This window comes from Chelonoidis abingdonii, chromosome 11, assembly GCF_003597395.2.
Source record: "Chelonoidis abingdonii isolate Lonesome George chromosome 11, CheloAbing_2.0, whole genome shotgun sequence".
Lineage (NCBI taxonomy): Eukaryota > Metazoa > Chordata > Testudines > Testudinidae > Chelonoidis > Chelonoidis abingdonii.
In genome coordinates this window covers 43,315,155-43,333,651 of record NC_133779.1, presented here as the reverse complement: position 1 = coordinate 43,333,651, position 18,497 = coordinate 43,315,155, and the positions used below count along the sequence as shown (strand labels likewise).

At 46.9% G+C, this 18,497-nt stretch overlaps 1 protein-coding gene across 1 annotated transcript; it reads left to right on the top strand.

Annotated features, from left to right (window-relative positions):
- Nucleotides 1-961: 961 nt before the first annotated feature.
- On the top strand, nt 962-18,226 carry TMEM38A (transmembrane protein 38A). The gene is made up of 6 exons (XM_032792267.2): nt 962-1,157; nt 13,661-13,817; nt 14,387-14,571; nt 15,994-16,081; nt 16,197-16,314; nt 17,630-18,226. The coding sequence occupies exons 1-6, from the start codon at nt 1,034-1,036 to the stop codon at nt 17,834-17,836; spliced, it is 879 nt and encodes a 292-aa protein (XP_032648158.1). The 5' UTR covers nt 962-1,033; the 3' UTR covers nt 17,837-18,226.
- Nucleotides 18,227-18,497: the final 271 nt, after the last annotated feature.

Below are 18,497 nucleotides of genomic sequence, written 5' to 3'. Positions count from 1 at the left end.
GTTCTGGCACAGGTCTGTGCCCAGGACGGGGGCGTATGCAGCATGGTACAGTCGGAGAATGGTTGGTTCTGCAACAGGTCTGTGCCGGACAGGAGAGCTGTGGCAGTGTTCTGTGCCCTGGACGAGTCGAGCTGAGGTGCGGAGTTCTTGCTTCCAAGGGTCTTGTGCCCGGACTGGAGGAGTAGCGGCGTGTTCTGTTGCCTCGGTGTATGAGAGGGCGTGGTGGCGTTTGTGCCAGGTTGTGCAGCGGGATGGAGACTGTGGAGGGTCTGTGCCCGGGATGAGAGGAGCTTGGGTGGGTTCTGCGACAGGGTCTGTGCCCATGGCGGGAGAGCTGTGTGGTACGTCTTGCACGGGTGATGAGAGGAGCTGGGTGGTTCTGCGCACAGGTCAGTGCCGGGCGCGAGAGCTGGTGCAGGGTTGTGCGGGCGAGAGGAGCTGGTGTTGCAGGTCTGTGCCCGGGAGGAGGAGCTGCGTTGTGCCCAGGGTCTTCCGAGGGTATGGGGGCAGTGGTGGTTTGTGCGGATGCGCGGTCTTGCCGGGATGGAGCTGGTGCAGGGTCTGTGCGCGGGACGGAGGACTGGGCAGGTCTGTGGTCATGGACGAGGAGTGGGTGGTGGCGGTTCGTGCACGCGTCTTGCGGGTCGGAGGGCTGGGTGGCAGGGTCTGTGCCCGGGGATGAGAGGAGCTGGGTGGGTTCTGTGCACCAGGTCTGTGCCCGGGACGGGAGGAGCTGGGTGGCAGGGTCTGTGGCCGGGGACGGGAGGAGCTGGGCGGCAGGGTCTGTGGCCGGGGACGGGAGGAGCTGGGCGGCGGGTTCTGTGGCCGGGGACGGGATGATCTGGCCCCGCAGCCCAGAGCGCGGCGCCCGGAGAGCGCAGCGGAGGAGGCGGGCCCGGGGGCGGCCCGACTGGGGTGGGCGGCTCCGACGCCAGCCAGAGCCCGGCAGCGGGCGGGCGCTCCAGGCCCGTGGGCTCAGCGCTGCCGGCTTTTCAGCCCTGCTCTCTGCCCGGGTCGGGGGGAGGCTGCGGCTATGGAGCTAGCGGGGGCCCTGCAGCTCGGGGAGCTGGCGGCCGCCTTCGCCCGGGTGCCTGTCTTCCCGCTGTTCGACCTGGGCTACTTCATCGTCTCCATCCTCTACCTCAAGTACGAGCCAGGTCAGTGCGGGAGCGGTGTCTCTGGGGGCACGGCTGCCTCTGCCCTGAGCCTGACCCCCACCTTAGCCAGGGGGCCCCGCTAGGGCAGGACAGGTGCTTGGGGGCCCGGTGTCCCGGCAGCGCAGAAAGTGGGGGAATGGGGGGTTCCTCCTCCCTCAGGCTGCCTCGGGGTTATGGGGGGGTCACCCATCCCCAAATCCCGCTCAGGCTGCCCCACACCCTCACGCTGGCCAATGGGGTCCCTTCATCCGCTCCAGCAGCCCTCTCCTAGCCCTCCACCGCCGACTGCCCCCTCGCCTCTTCCTTCCTTTCCCATGCCCTTTGGGATCCCCTCCCCCGCAGGGGGTGTGCAGCACAGGCCTGTCTATATAAGGTCGGGGACAAGCAGGTCTGGTAAGTGATCACCGACTCAGAAAATAGCCCGTCACGCAGCGGGTCGGGGGAGGGGTAGCCAGGGACAATACACTGCCCTCGGCTGGCGGGGGGAAGGGGATAGAAAATCACAACCAGAGGAACTGCTCTCTAGATACCTGCACAGAAATGTCTCGCTTGCCCATACCTCACTCCCACTGAAATACACAAACTAGGCAGAGATGCCCACTAAGCTCAGAAACAAACTGGCAGAGAAAGTTCAGGAGACCCTAGGAGGTCAATTGGTATTCTATTATTTAACAGTGTGATTAATCAACAGCTCTGCTTTTGAGTGAAAGTAAATCTGAAAGAAGAGTTTCATAAAAATCATACAAACAGAGCCAAAAGGTACCTCAATAAGTCATCAAGTGCAGCCCTCCTTCTGCCTCAGCACAGTAGTAAACTTGTCTTAGACCATCCCTATTATGAGCAGCAGTTTTTCCAAACAGATGCAGGTATCCTCTGCTGAGCTACTAGATGGATTCCTTGTACATCTTGGCCCTGCTTTGAACAGGGGGTTGGACTAGATGACCTCCTGAGGTCTCTTCCAACCCTAATCTTTTATGATTGTATGAAGACTGCAGTGGGTGCAACTATGCCTCTCCTCACATCTCATCTGCCAATTTCTTTTTCTTTGAGCTGCTTTACCATGATGGTGACCCTGAAACATATTTTTGGGTGCAGTCTCAGCCTTGCCAGAGTGTGACTGTCTGTTCTCCAAACAAACAAAACAAAACCAACCAAAAAAACCAAAATCAATCACACTTAGTGCAACAGGTAGTTTTTAAGGTCTTAATAAAAATCTCTCTCAAATCCTTAACAGAAGAGTCTGTTAAGTACTAGGTCTTTGGGGAAGCTCAAGGATTGGTTATTAAAGTGGCTGATGCAAGGAAGATTGCCATTAATAGCATCACTTTTCTCCAGCAGCTCATTAAAAAAATGGTTCCTGATTTGATGGGTTTTGAGCTCAGCGTGACAGCTAGTAGAGAGATCTGCTCTTGGAAACTAATTTTAGTTGGTTATAAAATTAAAATCAGAATTCTCAGTCACTTCCTGGTAAGATGAGTCTAATCAGAAGGAATAGTACATGAATCCTTTGAACCACTTAGCAACAGGTCTACTTAAATGGACAGGGCTAGTGCTGGGAGGGGAGGGGAGCGAATTAGTATGCTCTCCTTTTACTATAAGAGACCTGGGTTCATGCTGAAGCTGCATCCTAATGTCCACCAGTGCTGCCACAAAATTTGTCAGCTTCTGCTCAATAAGAGACCAGAACTGGGATAGCAGCTCAGGAATGAGATGCATTAGCAGAGATTTGTGAGTTCCTGTAACTAGGATTGCAGATCAGAATTAATGTGCAGTGGCAGATCAGTGTGTGCGCAGCTCTGGTGGCCCCTGCCTGCATGGACTAGCCATGGCTGACATCATTGCTCAAAGAAACCATAAATGAGAGGTCTCTCTCTGCCAGTCGGCTATGCCCATCTAAAGGCATTTTGATATTTGTCAGTGTGAAAATATTCACACTACATCCACCTAGCAAATCATTCCTCCAACAAGCATTTAGACCAACAACAAAAGCATGGACATTAAATCTGTCACTTTTAGACTTCACGTTCTGAATTCTGCTGTTGCTTACACCTGTGCTACTCACTGAGGTCATGGGAGTACCAAGCAGATATCACAGAATGCAGCCCTTCTGGTTTTTCCATGGATTCCATGTATATGCCTTGTCACCATCCTTATCTGTGCCAAAGAGAGAGGTCAGAGCTCCTGTAAATGGATTGGAATTAAATTAGCTTGTACAAGAATTCTGCCACCAAAGGCTTGATTATAAATGACTTCTGTTATTAGAGCATGCTTTTCAGATAAGAGTGATCTGTGTCGTCTTGAATGTAATTTGGTTAGTATCCAGTTCTAGAGGGTAGCAAACCTGGGCAGTATGACTTGGAAATTTACCAGAACCAAGAAGGTTCCTGGAACACCCTAAACTGAAGGGAGATGTCAACTTCACAAATATTCTTAAAGTTCTCCATGCAGTGCCTTTGACGCAGCGTATCTGGGGTTCAGGAATTGTTCTGTTTGAATGGATATTTCATCCCCATCCAGAATTAGTCAGCTGTTTGGACAAGGTGACTAGTTGGACATCAGCAATATATGAAGATGTCCCTCAAAAAAAAATTCACCTCTGAATTTGTCAGAATAATTGCCTAATAAATAAGGAAGAATAATCCATGTCAGTGTGGTTTTGGCATGCTCAGATTCTGCTTTTATTCGGTATAAAGTAGATTTCTGTACTAGTGGATTTACAACATTTTTTGTTAGTCTCTGTAAATAGAGCTTCGTGGTTTTCCTTGTTTGATCACTTACAGGCCATTTCCAACAGGAAGCCCTGAGATGAATACTTAAGAAGTGACTAAAAAAATAAATAAAAACATTAAGTATGCAAGCCAGGTAAAAACATTCTTGGGTTACAGAGCAGTGCATGTAGCCTCTTGCTACATTCCTAGTGTCATTCAGTCTACAACTTCTATAGTTGAGATCAGGGAGTGGATAGTAATATACTATTTGTTTTTTGGGTGAGATTACATGGTGTTATATGGCAGATGAGATCAGCCGTGTTGTATGTAAACTTCAAGGCTGATATTAACTCCTAAAGAAACTGCCTAAAAAGCTATCATAGTTATTTTATTTTTACTGGATTTTTCAGCTGTCCCAAACATATTTGAGAGAGTTCTCTTTATAGCTGAGTAGTGTGGGCTAGGCATAATTTGACTAAGGGAGGCTCTAGTCATTATTATTGAAGTAGGGCTTTGTTGGTAATGGTGTATAATGTTAACTTAGAACAGAATTTTACCATTGTTTCCTTCTGTGGCCTGCCAGTGTACTTATTGAACTGAGTTCTGTCCCCTGCAGATGGGGGGGCCCCACTGGGTAATTATTTGCCAGATGTAATAGCTGCTTTCACCTCAAAGAATTCCAACTTGGACAGAGCAGGGAGGGGGCAGATCTGATGAAGGATGTGTTCTGACAGAATATTTTAAAATTTCTCATTGCATTCAGAATCTTTACTGCCTGGAACATTTTTTTTGGCATGCATTTGTGCCTATCATTTCTGAGGTTCACCAAAGGGTAAAATAAAAAAAATCCAAGACCTGTTTCTTTAAGCAAGTAAAGTTAATTGTAGTTGGGCCCTGACAGTCTACTTCTTACTGAGCACTTGGCAATTTGTAGTTGACAACTTGAAACACCATATATAGGATGCTGGTATGAGTTCAGGGTTATACAGCATCTTGCAGAATTTGTTTTTAAAAAGTTTCCCTGCAGAAACATGTCTGTGATGGTAGACTTTGGGGAAGAGGGAAGTTCTGATACACAAAAAGCAGCAGATTGTTCTTGGGAGTAAGGAGTTGATTAGCAGCAAAACAGCAGCTATGCTTAATAGACTGGCCCCATTTTCTACTCTATGGGGCAGCTGAAAGCTAGCACACAAGAAGCAAAGAATCATAACCCCTTAGAGCTTCAGGATCACTGTTTGTGTGTTAATTGATTATTTTGTGATGAATGAGGGGAACAGGTGGTGCAGGGGTTCTAGAGGCCCCCTAGGCTGAGGCCAATGCATATTTTTAGACAGTGGCAAGCTATCACTTTCCAAAACAAAATTCAGATCATCATTCCTTCTGGCATCTATAGAGTAACAGCTGCACCAGGGGTTAACTCTTGGCCAGTTCATAGACTTCAATTAAATCAGATCATATCAATGTTTGCTGAGGCCCACAAGTTGTGATCATATTTATAGTAATTTAATGCAATTGGTAGAGTTTCAATTAAATCAGTGACAAAGAGAATTGAAGGGATTGAAATAGGAAAATAATCTCAGCTATGCCCTTTGGTTCCCTCACTTTTATATACCTTAAGAGGCTATCCACACCCTTAAAGAAAAATCCAATCTTTGCATCTACATGGGGCATCATGCAATGCATTAAGATGATTACAACATCATCTTACTAATTCTCTTCTCACACAGCTATGGGATAACTGCTGCTTTAAGTCCAATTCCATGTGTAAGAAAATTTGGATAGAAAAATAATTAAATTAAATATTATTCAGGATGATATACATGTAATTGAAGGAGGTCAATGTAACAAACTACTGCTGTCTGACAGTTCCTTCTTTCAGCAGCTATGCTCAAGGATTCATGCAAGGATAGGGGACAATTGGTCTGTTTCATCTCTTTCACCTCTAGAAGAGCATGTTAATATGGAAACAAAAGTCACTATGTAGGAATTATTTATAGGTGGCTTAATGCTTTGCATTGCCCTCTCAGTTTCAAAGAACACTGGGGGTGGGGGGTGGTAAGGAGGAAAAAAGAGACAACCACCAACTTAGCCTTATTCTCACAACAGAAACCTGGGAGAATATCCTGGCTAAATGTGAAAGATACTTTGAGTTCTTTATCCTTGTGATTCTTCCAGAACAAGATAATAAGCAGGTACTACTGGCCTCCAGAACATTTATTTAAGGTTAGATTGTTGCAATCAACTGTTGTCAAGGAGACGCAAACAGCTATATACCAATCTTTTACACATCTCTATCCCTGTTAAAAAATGCATGCATTATGAAACACCATAGAGTGCTCTCTCAAAAAGAGTGTTGCTATCATTCCTTCTCCAAGCCTGTGTATTTTAGGAGTGCTAGATGAGTTGGTATTACCAGTTATCATTAAGAAATGGATTGCAGTAACTATTTTAGTAGCCAAAAGGATTATTTGGAGAAAACAGAATTCTGCAATTTTGCCCTCAGATACAGACTCGTTTAGTGAGCTTTCTACTTCTGCATTAATGGGGGAGGAGGGAGACTGTCTTATAAAAATGCTTAGAAAAAAATGAGGATGTCTGGTTACATATGAAACTACTGGATACTTTTGCAGTTTAATATGTTTGTCCCCAATACTCATAGGTTATTTATCTATTTAGTCATTTCAATAATTGATGCCCTGCATAAACTCTGCAGGTTCAGGGTTTATTTGTAAGACGTGGACAAAAGCAATTAATATTGAATTGTTATTAAGGCTGTTGATTAATCACAGTTAAGGTATACAATTAACTCAATTAATCAAGATTAAATCGCAGTTTTAATCACACTGTTAAACAATAGAACAAAAATTGAACTTTAACTATTTTTGGATGTTCTTCTACATTTTCAACCATATTGATATAAATTACAACACAGAATACAAAGTGTACAGTGCTCAGTTTGTTTTTACTAAAAATATTTGCACTGTAAAAACGATCAAAGTGTGTGGTTCAATTCACCTCATACAAGTACCACAATGAAATCTCTTTATTGTGAAAGTGCAACTTACAAATGTAGATTTTTTTCCTTACATAACTGCACTCAAAAACAAAACAATGTAAAAAACATTAGAGCCTACAAGTCCACTCAGTCCTACTTCTTCAGCCAATCGCTAAGACAAACAATTACATTTACTGGAGATAATGCTGCTAGCTTCTTATTTACAATGTCACCTGAAAGTGAGAACAGGTGTTCATATGGCAGTTTTGTAGTCGGCACTGCAAGGTATTTACATGCCAGATATGCTAAACATTCATATGTTCCTTCATGCTTTGGCTACCATTTCAGAGGACATGCTTTAATGGTAATGACACTCGTTAAAGTGTTAAATTACATTCTGACTGAACTCCTTGGAGGAAAAGAGTGTCTCCTGCTCTGTTCTACCTGCATTCTGCCATGAATTTCATATTATAGCAGTCTTGGATGATCCAGCACATGTGGTTCATTTTAAGAACACTTTATCTGCAGATTTGACAACATGCAAATAAGGTACCAATGTGAGATTTCTAATGATAGCTACAGCACTCAACCCAAGGTTTAAGAATCTGAAGTCCCTTCCAAAATCTGAGAGGGATGAGGTGTGGCGCTTGCTTTCAGAAGTCTTAAAAGAGCAACACTCCGATGCGGAAACTACAGAACCCAAACCATCAAAAAAGAAAATCAACCTTTTGTTGGTGGCATCTGACTCAGAAGATGAAACCGTAAATGCATCAGTCTACACTGATTTGGATCATTATCGAGCAGAACCTGTCATCAGTATGGATGCATGTCCTCTGGAATGGTGGTTGAAGATGAAGGGACATATGAATCTTCAGCGAATCTGGTGCACAAATATCTTGCAGTGTCGGCTATAACAGTGCCATGAGAACCTGTTTGCACTTTCAGGTGACATTGTAAACAAGAAGTGGGTATTATCTCCTGCAAATGTAAACAAACTTGTTTGTGTGAGTGACTGGATGAACGAGAAGTAGGACTGAGTAGACTTTGTTTTGTTTCTGAGCGCAGTTATTTTTTGAACATAATTCTACATTTGTAAGTTCAACTTTCATGATAAAGAGATTGCATTACAGTACTTGTATGAGGTAAACTGAAAAATACTCTTGCTTTTTACAGCACAAATATTTGTAATCAAAAATATAAAGTGAACACCGTACACTTGGTATTCTGGGTTGTAACTGAAATCAGTATATTTGTGAATGTAGAAAATATCCAAAAAAATTTAAATAAATGGTATTCTATTGTTTAACAGTGCGATTAGTCACACAATTATTTTTAATTGCGTGATTAATCGTGATTGATTTTTTAATCATTTGACAGCCCTAATGGTTATTTATATGGTATTTCCATCTTGTGAATGTACTTAGCGCTTTATATTTCACATAAAAAGAACTGAAGAGAATTCCACTGTCCCTATCACACTGAAAATCTTACGAGGGTTCAAGATATATAGAGTAGAACTATCAAAACAGAACCAGCTTCTGGCCCTAATGGCTGTATAGTTATGAAATAAATATGGGCAAAGAAGAAATGGGAAGTTTCCCTTATTGAGAGTTTAGTGTTAGTGTCCTGAGCAATAGGACAGTGATTAATTCAGGGAGAACAAAAGCTCTCTATGGGCTCATCTACACAATCCTGACCCCTCAGATCTCTCACAGGTTGCAGAAACCCATAGACTTGTTTGCGTTTCTTATTCCAGTCTCTTCACCTTCACTGGAATTTTGTCTAGTTGAATTGTAACACCTTGTGAAAGGGACCTGCAAATCAAATAGTCTCTAAAGCACAGAGAGCACATTAATATAATATAAACAGATGAAAATGAATTTAATATGCTTCTTTGTAATACCTGCAACACATCTGGAAAAATATTTTATAATAAATAAATATAAATCTTAACAAGGCTGCTATCTCTTCTCCTAGCCTGGAGCAAGGAAAATAGATACCAGAGGTCTTGTCCTGCTTAAAATCAGGTCTGTCCAAATTTAAGACCCCCTCCTTGAAAATCATGTGTTGTCTGATTGTCACAGTTAAGGCTAGCAAGTGATTGGGCTTCTGCAGTGACGAGTCCTAGGACATGAACATGACTATTCCTTGCAATCCCCTAAGCAACATGTTAATCATTTTTTATTTTAATAGATGATTTAATCTGAGCTTGTTGACCCTGTGTCCCCCCTTTTTCTTGTACTAGATGGCCTCTGTTTTGTCCTGTATATGTTCTAAGAGCTCTTGATCAGAATGGTTTTACTGTGTGTGTTTGCCCAGCCACCTTAGCTGGAGGCTGCTTTAGAAATAAGCTAATAAAGTTCTAGATGGGTTTTTGTTAGTGTTCTTGATACTTATACTTAGTACTTAAGTATTAACACTAAATAGACTACAGATTGAGCCATTCTGCCCTACATGTTCTGTGGAGGAATCTGTAGCAAGACACAGAGCTCTTCACCTGTTTGTCAGGTCTTCACACCAGCCTAGAGTGGACTGGAAGTGGGAATTTTCTGTAACTTTTTAGTGAATCCTAGGCATGCCTCAGTTTCCCCCAAATGTTGCATTGCTGGAGTTAACATGTCTCCTGCACTGTTTCAGGAGCAAGGAGGTGTGTGTCTCACCTCCCTGTTTGGGTGGAATAAATGGAGTCATTGAAGAACTGGCTTAAACTCACTCAAATCAGAGAGTCCAGCAAGACAAAAAGATGCCCCAATGAAACAGCAGGAAACCCCAACAGCTGGAAGTTGGACTTGTGAACTGAGCTGGAGAACAAGGTGCCAGGTGACTGGAAGAAGGGCTGCTTTTTGGATGGCCTGAGGAGCCCAGACCTGGGGAGAGCTACAGCTGAAGTCCATTACAGCTTGGCTGACTCATCATAGTACTGGTTTGGATAGGATAGACTACGCAGGGGTCGGCACACAAGCTGATTTACTGTGGCATGCTGCTGCCAGCCTGGGATCCCGGCCGCTGGCCCTGCTCAGCCCATTGCTGGCCTGGATGGACAGAACCCCAGGCTGGCAGCGGGCTGAGCAGGGCCGGCGGCTGGGACCCTGGCTGGCAGCGGGCTGAGCTGCTGAGCCTGCTGCTGGCCTGGGGTCCCAGCCACCGACCCCACTCAACCCACTGCCGACCTGGATGGACAGAACTTGGGCTGGCAGTGGGCTGAGTGGGGCCGGCGCCCAGAACCCCAGACCAGCAGCGGGCTGAGCCACTCAGTCGGTCCGCGGTTCCATCTGCTGGCCCCTGTAAATGTAAAATGTATTACTGTCACACAAAACCTTAAATTACTGTGAATAAATGAAGACTTGGCACACCACTTCTGAAAGATTGCCGACCCCTGGACTACAGTGTAACTTCTGTGTCTCTGTGCTAACATAAGGACCATCAGATTGTGTAGCCAGGTGATTAATAAATGGCTACCTTGTTTTTTTTTAAAGGCTGCCTGTGTTGCTGTAAATACTCCCTGAGATAAATGCACCCTGAAGGGGCTCAGTATAAGCCTCTCACAGGACTCTGGCTTGACTGGATTTACTCAGGGAGCCACGGAGAAAGACAGCAATTGCTGGTGCTGAAGGCCCAGTCTTGGAGACCCTAGGCCTGCCCCTATGGAATTACAGGTGCCTAGACACTAAAGGCTCACTCCCAGGAGACTGGTTACCACAGTCTGACATGAGACTATGGTGACTGGAACACCCTGTCGAAAAGGGATCCTGGTGGCTCCAGTCAGCACTGCTGACCGAGCCTTAAATGTCCGGATGGTGGTGCTGCAGACCTAAGGCAGACTAGTCCCTACCTGTCCTGGCTCCATGCTATGCCCCAGAAGCAGCCAACACGTCCGGCTCATAGGAGGGAGAGGCCAGGGGGCTCTGCGTGCTGCCCCCGCCCCAAGCAGACTCTGCGACTGGGGCCTAGAGCAGACCCTGTGACTCCATGAGAGTTGGTTGTGACCAAAAATTGTTTACTGTCTCTTGGCTGTTCAGTGATCCCTGAATTAAATGAGTTGGTGGGTCTGAGTCCAGTGCCCAGAGAACAGGTGTCTAAAGCATAGAAACCATGTTCATAAGGGGCACCTTTCTTCCAAAGTCTATTTGGCAATGCTCAATATTCATAGAGGCTGAACTATTCCCCTTTTTGGCAGTCGCAGAGAGGCCAATGAGCAAATGAGTCAGAGACTGAACTCCCCATGTCTCTACAGGCAGTATGGCCCCAAGTCTGAGGTGAGGTACGCTATCAGGGCAGCTTTCACTGTTGCTTAGGACGTCTGTCAGTCTGGCACTTTCACCAGAGTTTAAGTCATGTAGACAATAAGATCCCCTGTCTCACCAGGTGTCTCATGTAGGGTTGCCAATTTTCTAATCCCAAAAAACTGAACACCCTAGCCCTGCCCCTTCCCTGAGGCCCTGCCCCTCGCTCACTACATTCCGCCTCTCTTGGTGGCTTGCTCTCCTGCCACCCTTACTTTCACTGGGCTGAGGCAGGGGGTTGGGGTGAAGGAGGGGGTGAGGGCTCTAAGTGGGGGGTGCAAGCTCTGGGCTGGGGCCAGAAATGAGAGGTTCAGGGTGTGGGAAGGGGCTCTGGGGTGGGGCCAGGGATGCGGCATTTGGAGTGCAGGAGGGGGCTCTGGTTTGGGGGGGGGCTCAGGGCTGGAGCATGGGTTTACCTCTGGCGGCTCTCAGACAGTGGTGAAGCAGGGTGGCTAAGGCAGGCTTCCTGCCTGTCCTGGCACTGCAGACTGCGCTGCACCCCAGAAGTGGCCAGCAGCAGGTCTGGCTCCTAGACGGAGGTGCGGCAGCCTGTTGCTCTCGCCCGCAGGCAACACCCTCACAGCTCCCATTGGCTGCGGTTCCTGGCCAATGGGAGTGCAGAGCTGGTGCTCGGGGCAGGGGCAGCATACAGAGCCTCCTGGCCTCCCCCTCCTATGAGCCAGACGTGTTGGCTGCTTCTGGGGCGCAGCGCAGAGCCAGGACAGGTAGGGACTAGCCTGCCTTAGCGCTGCAGCACCACCAACCGGACTTTTAACGCTCGGTCAGCGGTTCTGACTAGAGCCACCAGGGTCCCTTTTCGACCAGGTGTTCCGGTCACCGTAGTCTCATGTCAAACTATAAACGAGGTTTTTCTTCTATTAGCTAGATAAAGTGCATCTTTAAGTAGGCCTCAGAACCAGGTTAGTGACTTATCTTTCAGGGTAAGTCAAGCCTCTGGTTCCATGGTGATGGCAAATATGGGGGCAAAAGAAGTCCAGGCAGGCTGGCTTGGCACGGCGCTCTGCGCACTCTATTTGCAGTATCTCAAACAGGACCAATACTGTAAAATCCCATAGAATCCTAGAGGAAGACCCTCTGCAGTTGGATTTAGTGTAAAAAAGATGACTGCTTGTAGTAGGAAAGTCCAATGACTAACTAGCTTAATGATCAGGTTAAACGACTTATGGTTTCTGCCAGTCTAGCTGTCCCAGCAGGGGCCCCAGCTGCAGCCTCAATCACCCCTACATCATCCAATTGCTCCCCCAGAGGTTCTGACACCACAGAGGAGCAAGAGGAGGGACCCAAGTCCATCCACTCCACTAGGTCTCCATCCAGGATCCTAGGGGTTTATCAAAGCATCAGGCCTAGTTACTGAGCTAACCCCAAATTGTTTTCCTCTAGTTACTGCCTACCAGTCTGGAACTCCTTCAGTTTGGGGCATGATCATTGGCTTAGCAGACTCTTCTCGGTGTCTTAGTGGCCTGTTCAATCAATCTGATTTAGGGTCTTCCACTCCCCCAGGGGAGTGGGGGCAGCAGCAGGAATCCAAGTCCCTGCTAGTAAGGGCAGCCTTCACAAAAATTGTTGCTACTCCTGACATAACTCAACATCAGCCTTGTGTCCTCATTCAACTCCATCCCCCCACGTTTTTCCTGAGGGACCAGTGGTCTTTTAAACTGTTCCTCCAGTGGGACATGTTCTTCCCTTTGAGGGGCAGGGGCTCCCTAGCCCACTACGGCTTTACTCCCAACCATTGTTCTACATGGAGCCTTGAGGCCTCATCACACTGCTCAGAATAAGCAGCAGAGAATCCTGTGGCACCTTATAGACTAACAGACGTTTTGGAGCATGAGCTTTCGTGGGTGAATACCCACTTCGTCACATCTGACGAAGTGGGTGTTCACCCACGAAAGCTCATGCTCCAAAACCTCTGTTAGTCTATAAGGTGCCACAGGATTCTCTGTTGCTTTTACAGATCCAGACTAACACGGCTACCCCTCTGATGCTCAGAATAGTTTCCATCCTCCACAAACTGTAATAAAACTTGGCTCACTTCCTGTGACACATGCTTATATCACAGACTGTTGTGTGAGAATTTACTTCTGTTGTCAATGCAACTCTGTCTAGCATTTTTGTGCAACTCAAATTCTTAGAAAACTACCTAGATCTATGCACTGAAATTTGTTGGGTTACAGATGGAATCTCTGCTGCCGCTATTGAGGATTATCAGAAGTTAGAGGGAAGAGCACTTAGCCCTTCCACTTTGTAATTTTATTTCACATACACTGGTTTAGTTATTCTCTGCCTAGCTGATCAGTTATGTTTGGGATAGTCCAATTGCTTCATGATTGTATACCTACTAGGGGAATCTTGTCAATAAAATTAGTTTCTTTATATGAATACTGTTCTCTGCCCTTTTTGTGATGGAGAGCATGCAGGTCAAGTCTTCTGGCAAGACAAAGCCTTGGGGTTGTGATGTGTGTGTAGATTATATTTTCTCAATTGGAATCTTCACAGGAGCTGTTGAGATGTCCCATCAGAGCCCTGTTGCCTCATGGCTTTGTGCTATGCTTCATTGCTTTGGAAGTTATATTCTTGCTGATATGTTACTTGGGGAAGCTCCTATTGATTATTTCAGCAATAACTCTAGTGTGCTCCTGGCCACGGCAGTATGGTGAGTCTTTCACACTTTGGTACTGCTCGGGGGGACGGGGGGGGGCCTCATGGTGCCCAATTTGGGGTGAATTAGGAAAAGGAGGGGATTAGATAGGGAGGAGTATGGAATAGTCTTTTGAATTTCTGGATGTAGTTTCTAGTTAATCTGATGACCTAACATTTTGATGAGATGAGCTAAAGTTAACCTACATTTGGTTATTTCTGTTCATAGAGGCCTCAGTTAAACTGTAGCACAGCCTACAAAACCAGCACATACTGTACTGGCTCTGAAAAGAGGCTCTGTTTGGGGTATAAACATGGAGTGAGTGCAAGCACTTCAGTGAAATTGTGTACCTTTTTGTGTTGATCATGATGATCAAGTGTCTGCAGAATTTAACAGACACTGAAAAGTTTAGTTTTCTAATACCAAAGGGGATTTTATATTCTGTGCAAGCAGCACCCAGCACTGCCTTCTCCATGACTCAGTAACTCAGAATGACAGCACAGACACTATTCTCTCACCATCTCCTACACAGTCCAATTGGGACAGATGGGTCACTGCTTGAACTCTTTGTGGTTTTGTTCCAGGTACTTGATTTTCTTCTGCCCCATGAACCTCTTCTACAAGTGTGTCAGCTTCTTGCCTGTGAAGCTCATCTTTGTGGCAATGAAGGAGGTGGTTAGAGTTCGTAAAATTGCTGTTGGGATCCACCACGCTCACCACCATTACCACCATGGGTGGTTCATTATGGTGGTTACTGGATGGATCAAAGGTAAATCCTGAGATACTGTAACTTATGAGTGGTACACTCAGCCCCTGAAGAGAGGGAGAGGAAAGTCTGGAAGTGCAGCAGAGGCACTTGCACCACGTCTCTCAGTAGTGACCTGGTTAGCTAGGGATGAAGCTAATGGGTTCCTAAAATGATGCTTAACAAAGAGATTCTTTAATCCTTGTAGCACAGTTATGAATTGGGTCATCATTCCCATTTTATTGGTGGGGAAACTGAGGCACAGAGAATTGCCTGAGGCCACACTGGGAGTCAGTAGTAGATCTGGAGATAAGATTCAAGATCTCCTAGTTCTCTGTCCCTGTAGTGCGGCGTGACTGGGGCTCAACCCTCCTACACGGGGGGTGGAGGGGAGCCGCACCGGCTCACTGCACTCTGTCGGCCTGGGGCCCGCCCCTTGCTGGGGGGGTGCTGAAGGAACTGGCAACAGTTAGTAGAAGGCCTCAGCCCTGTCAGCTGGGCTGGGCACGAAGCCAGGAGTCTATATAAGCCCAGGCCCTTGGGCAGGGCGGGGCAACACACACAGTTAGGCTCAGGTCCTGCAGCAGGGCTTGAGCGAGAGACCACCACTGTAGATGGTCTCCTCAGGCAAAAGGGAGGGGGAGTCTGCCACCCTTAAAGGGGTGGCAGGGGGAACGCAGGCCCTCCCACTCCACTGCGTTCCAGTCCGGGGCCCTAGCAGCGGTCAACAACACACTGACATTGGATCGGGCGAGTCTGCAGCCGGACGAGAGTCAGCTGCCCCCAGGCCACTTCCAACCTCCCCCTCACTGGGTACCTGCCCTTAGCCAGCATCGTCCGGGGGGTCCCAGACCATGGGCTCCTCAGCAGGTTCGGCGGCATGAGGTCCAGTCCAGTCCTCCGGGTACTGGGGTTCGGGCGGTCCGGTCCACTCCTCCACAGGCCGAGCGTCAGAGGGCTCCGCCGGCTTCTCTGGGTACTGGCCCCAGGGGAGGTCAGGCTCTGCCCGGGGCCGCAGCTTCTCTGGCCTATTCCCTTCAGGAGCGTGGGGGAGGGGGGCCCCCTCGCTACAGTCCCATTCATGTAACCACTAGCTATGAATCACCTATATATTTTTCAGGGTGTTTCTGTCTATGCCAAAAGGTTTAAATCCATTTTCCTTAGGGTTTTTGCTAACAGGTTGTTTAGTCTGTGTCAGCCCTACTGATTGAGATGGGAACCAGATACCCTTCCCCTACATGACAACACTTTAAAGAGCTGTACAAGTGTTTAGCTTTGGCTCCAAGGTTGGTTTTAGGATTACTTTTGTTTTGATCAGGAATGGGTTTTATGACCCTTTTATTCCTTTTAGGATTAGCCTGGTTCCCATATGATTGGGAAGAGTTATGCTTTTGCAGGGATCTTCTGGTTTGGCGATTTCACCACTTCACTTTAACTGTTTCCTAGGTTCTGGCATTACCTTGGTGTCTAATTTTGAGCAGCTGCTGCGTGGAGTCTGGAAGCCAGAAACAAATGAAATTATTCATATGACCTTGTAAGTATCTAGAATAAGTTCTCTCAGACCAAGAACATATCCAAGAACAATGCCTCCTATTTTGTGCAATTCTACTTGATGTGCTGTATGAAATGAGAGTTAATTTCTTTCCTAGCCCAACAAAAGCCAGTCTGTATGGCGCAATCCTCTTCACCCTGCAGCAGACTCACTGGCTCCCCATCTCTAAAGCGAACCTCATCTTCTTCTTCACCATGTTTATGATTGTTTGCAAGGTGAGTTTACAACAGGTTTGCAGCTAAAGAGTCTACAAAACCAAAAGGAAAGAAGGAGTGTGCATTGCCTCAGGAGTACATAACTAAGTTGGGGGGCCATATCACCACTGGAGTACAGAGTCAGGCTGGGGGTGATGCATCACCACAGGGGTACAAAGACAGGTTGGGTGGTGGTATCACCATAGGGGTATGGAGTGAGGTTGGCAGGGACAGGATTGCCAGAGTTATGGAGACAGCAGGTTGGGGGAGGCATATCCCCATACAGGTGTCGAGCCGGGGTGTGTGTGTGCATATTGCCACAGGGTAATATGTCAGATTGGAAGAGTTAATCAGTTTAATGTAAAACTCTCCCTTTTGGGATGCTGCTTTACATTTTTGTTTAGTCAGATTCTATCCAATGTCCCCTTACCTAATGTACAAATATTTCCATGTAGGGTGCTGCAGTTCTGACTAGTGGGTGTTGGCAGTAAGAATTTTTCTTTTATGAAGTTTAAAAAGTAGTTGGCCTGAAATGTTGAAAATGGCATTTTTGGCAAGGACAATTAGCAATGAGTAAAGCAGAGGGACTCCATCGGCTTGTGTTCAAGAGAAGCCCTAGGACAAGCTCTTGCCCAAGCTCTAGGTGACCCTCCTATGCTGTTATTGATAGCCCTGGGTGTTCACACTGTAGTTAGCCTGTAAAGAAACTGGGTGTTGAATTCTCCCAGTCTTCCAGAGATATGGGAGATTGGGGTCCCAGCACTGAAGACCCAAATCACTTCGCAATATTCACTCTCTCTACAAAAAGTTCAGGGAGCTGGGGCAGGAATATTCCTTGACAACTAGCATAGACGCCAACTTTTCCCAGCATTGGTAGGTGCTCGCCCTCCCCCACCCTCACCTCCCGCCCCACCCCTTCCCCTTCCTCCCGTCCTGCCCACCCCATTCCAACCCCTTCCCCAAAGTCCCTGCCCCAACTTTGCCTGCTCCCTGCCCCATTGGACCCCTTCCCCAAATCCCTGCCCCGGCCCCACCTATTCCCTGAGCGCGCCGCATTCCTCCCCCTCCCCCAAGTGCTTGCTGCCACGAAACAGCTGTTTTTCGGCAGCAAGCGCTGAGAGCTAGGGGGAGAAGCAGGGAAGGTGCGCTCGGGAGTAGGCGGAGGTGAGCTGGGGGGCAAGGCAGGGAGCTACCGGTGGGTGCAGACCACCCACCAATTTTTCCCCCATGGGTGCTCCAGCCCCAGACCACCCACGGAGTCAGTGGCTATGCCAACTAGTATTTAACAGGTGAGGTATGTGATCTGTAACTGCCCATCTCTGATGTTGCATAACAGGTGTTTATGGCTGGAACTCACTCGCATACCTCACCGTTTGCTCCAATAGAAGGCTTCATCTGCCCAGTACTCTTTGGCTCTGTCTCTAGTGGGCACAACAGTCACCATGACCACCATGAGGATTCCCATGATACTTCCCCTCCTGCGAAATCTAAGGAGGAGCTGAATGAAGGCACACGGAAACGGAAAGCGAAAAAGGCTCAATAAGTGAGATCAAATACACGTGGTGAACAAGCCAAGGAAGAATCCCTCAGAGCTGCATTGAAATCATCTCCAAGTCACCTGTGACCTCACATATCCACCAGTCCCTGAGGTTTCAAAAGAGAGAGATGGAAATCAGGACAATGCCAGATGGATCCCTGAATTTAATCCATGCACTTCACTCTGCTGCTAGCTTCATGATCTTTGTCTCTACATCTATTTTCAGGAGGGTTTTAAATTTGTGCCAGGCTGAGGTTTGGGTACAAGTTCCCAGCCCACCAACAATTATGAAAGCATTTTGTTACTATACAATTCCTACTGCCCTCCTGTTTGCGCCTCTCCCGCCCCCCATCATTGAAGGGGCTGTTTTGTGTTCCTCCAACTCACAAATTCCTTTTGATACCCTTAAAAAGAAAATGAAATACTTAGAAACAGCTGAATATGGAAATTTGCTGAAAAATCCATACAGTAAATTATCTCCTGTGAAGCTGAGCTAATACATTTCAGCTCCCATACTTGCAAAGTATCCCATGATGTAGGGCTTCAAAGTAATATGGTATATTTTATATGCCTGATGGGCCTCGCCAAGTACCACTTGGGTAGTTACATTTTTCTCATCTAAATTCCCCCTGCAATTCTTAATTGATACAACTTCTTCACTTCCTTA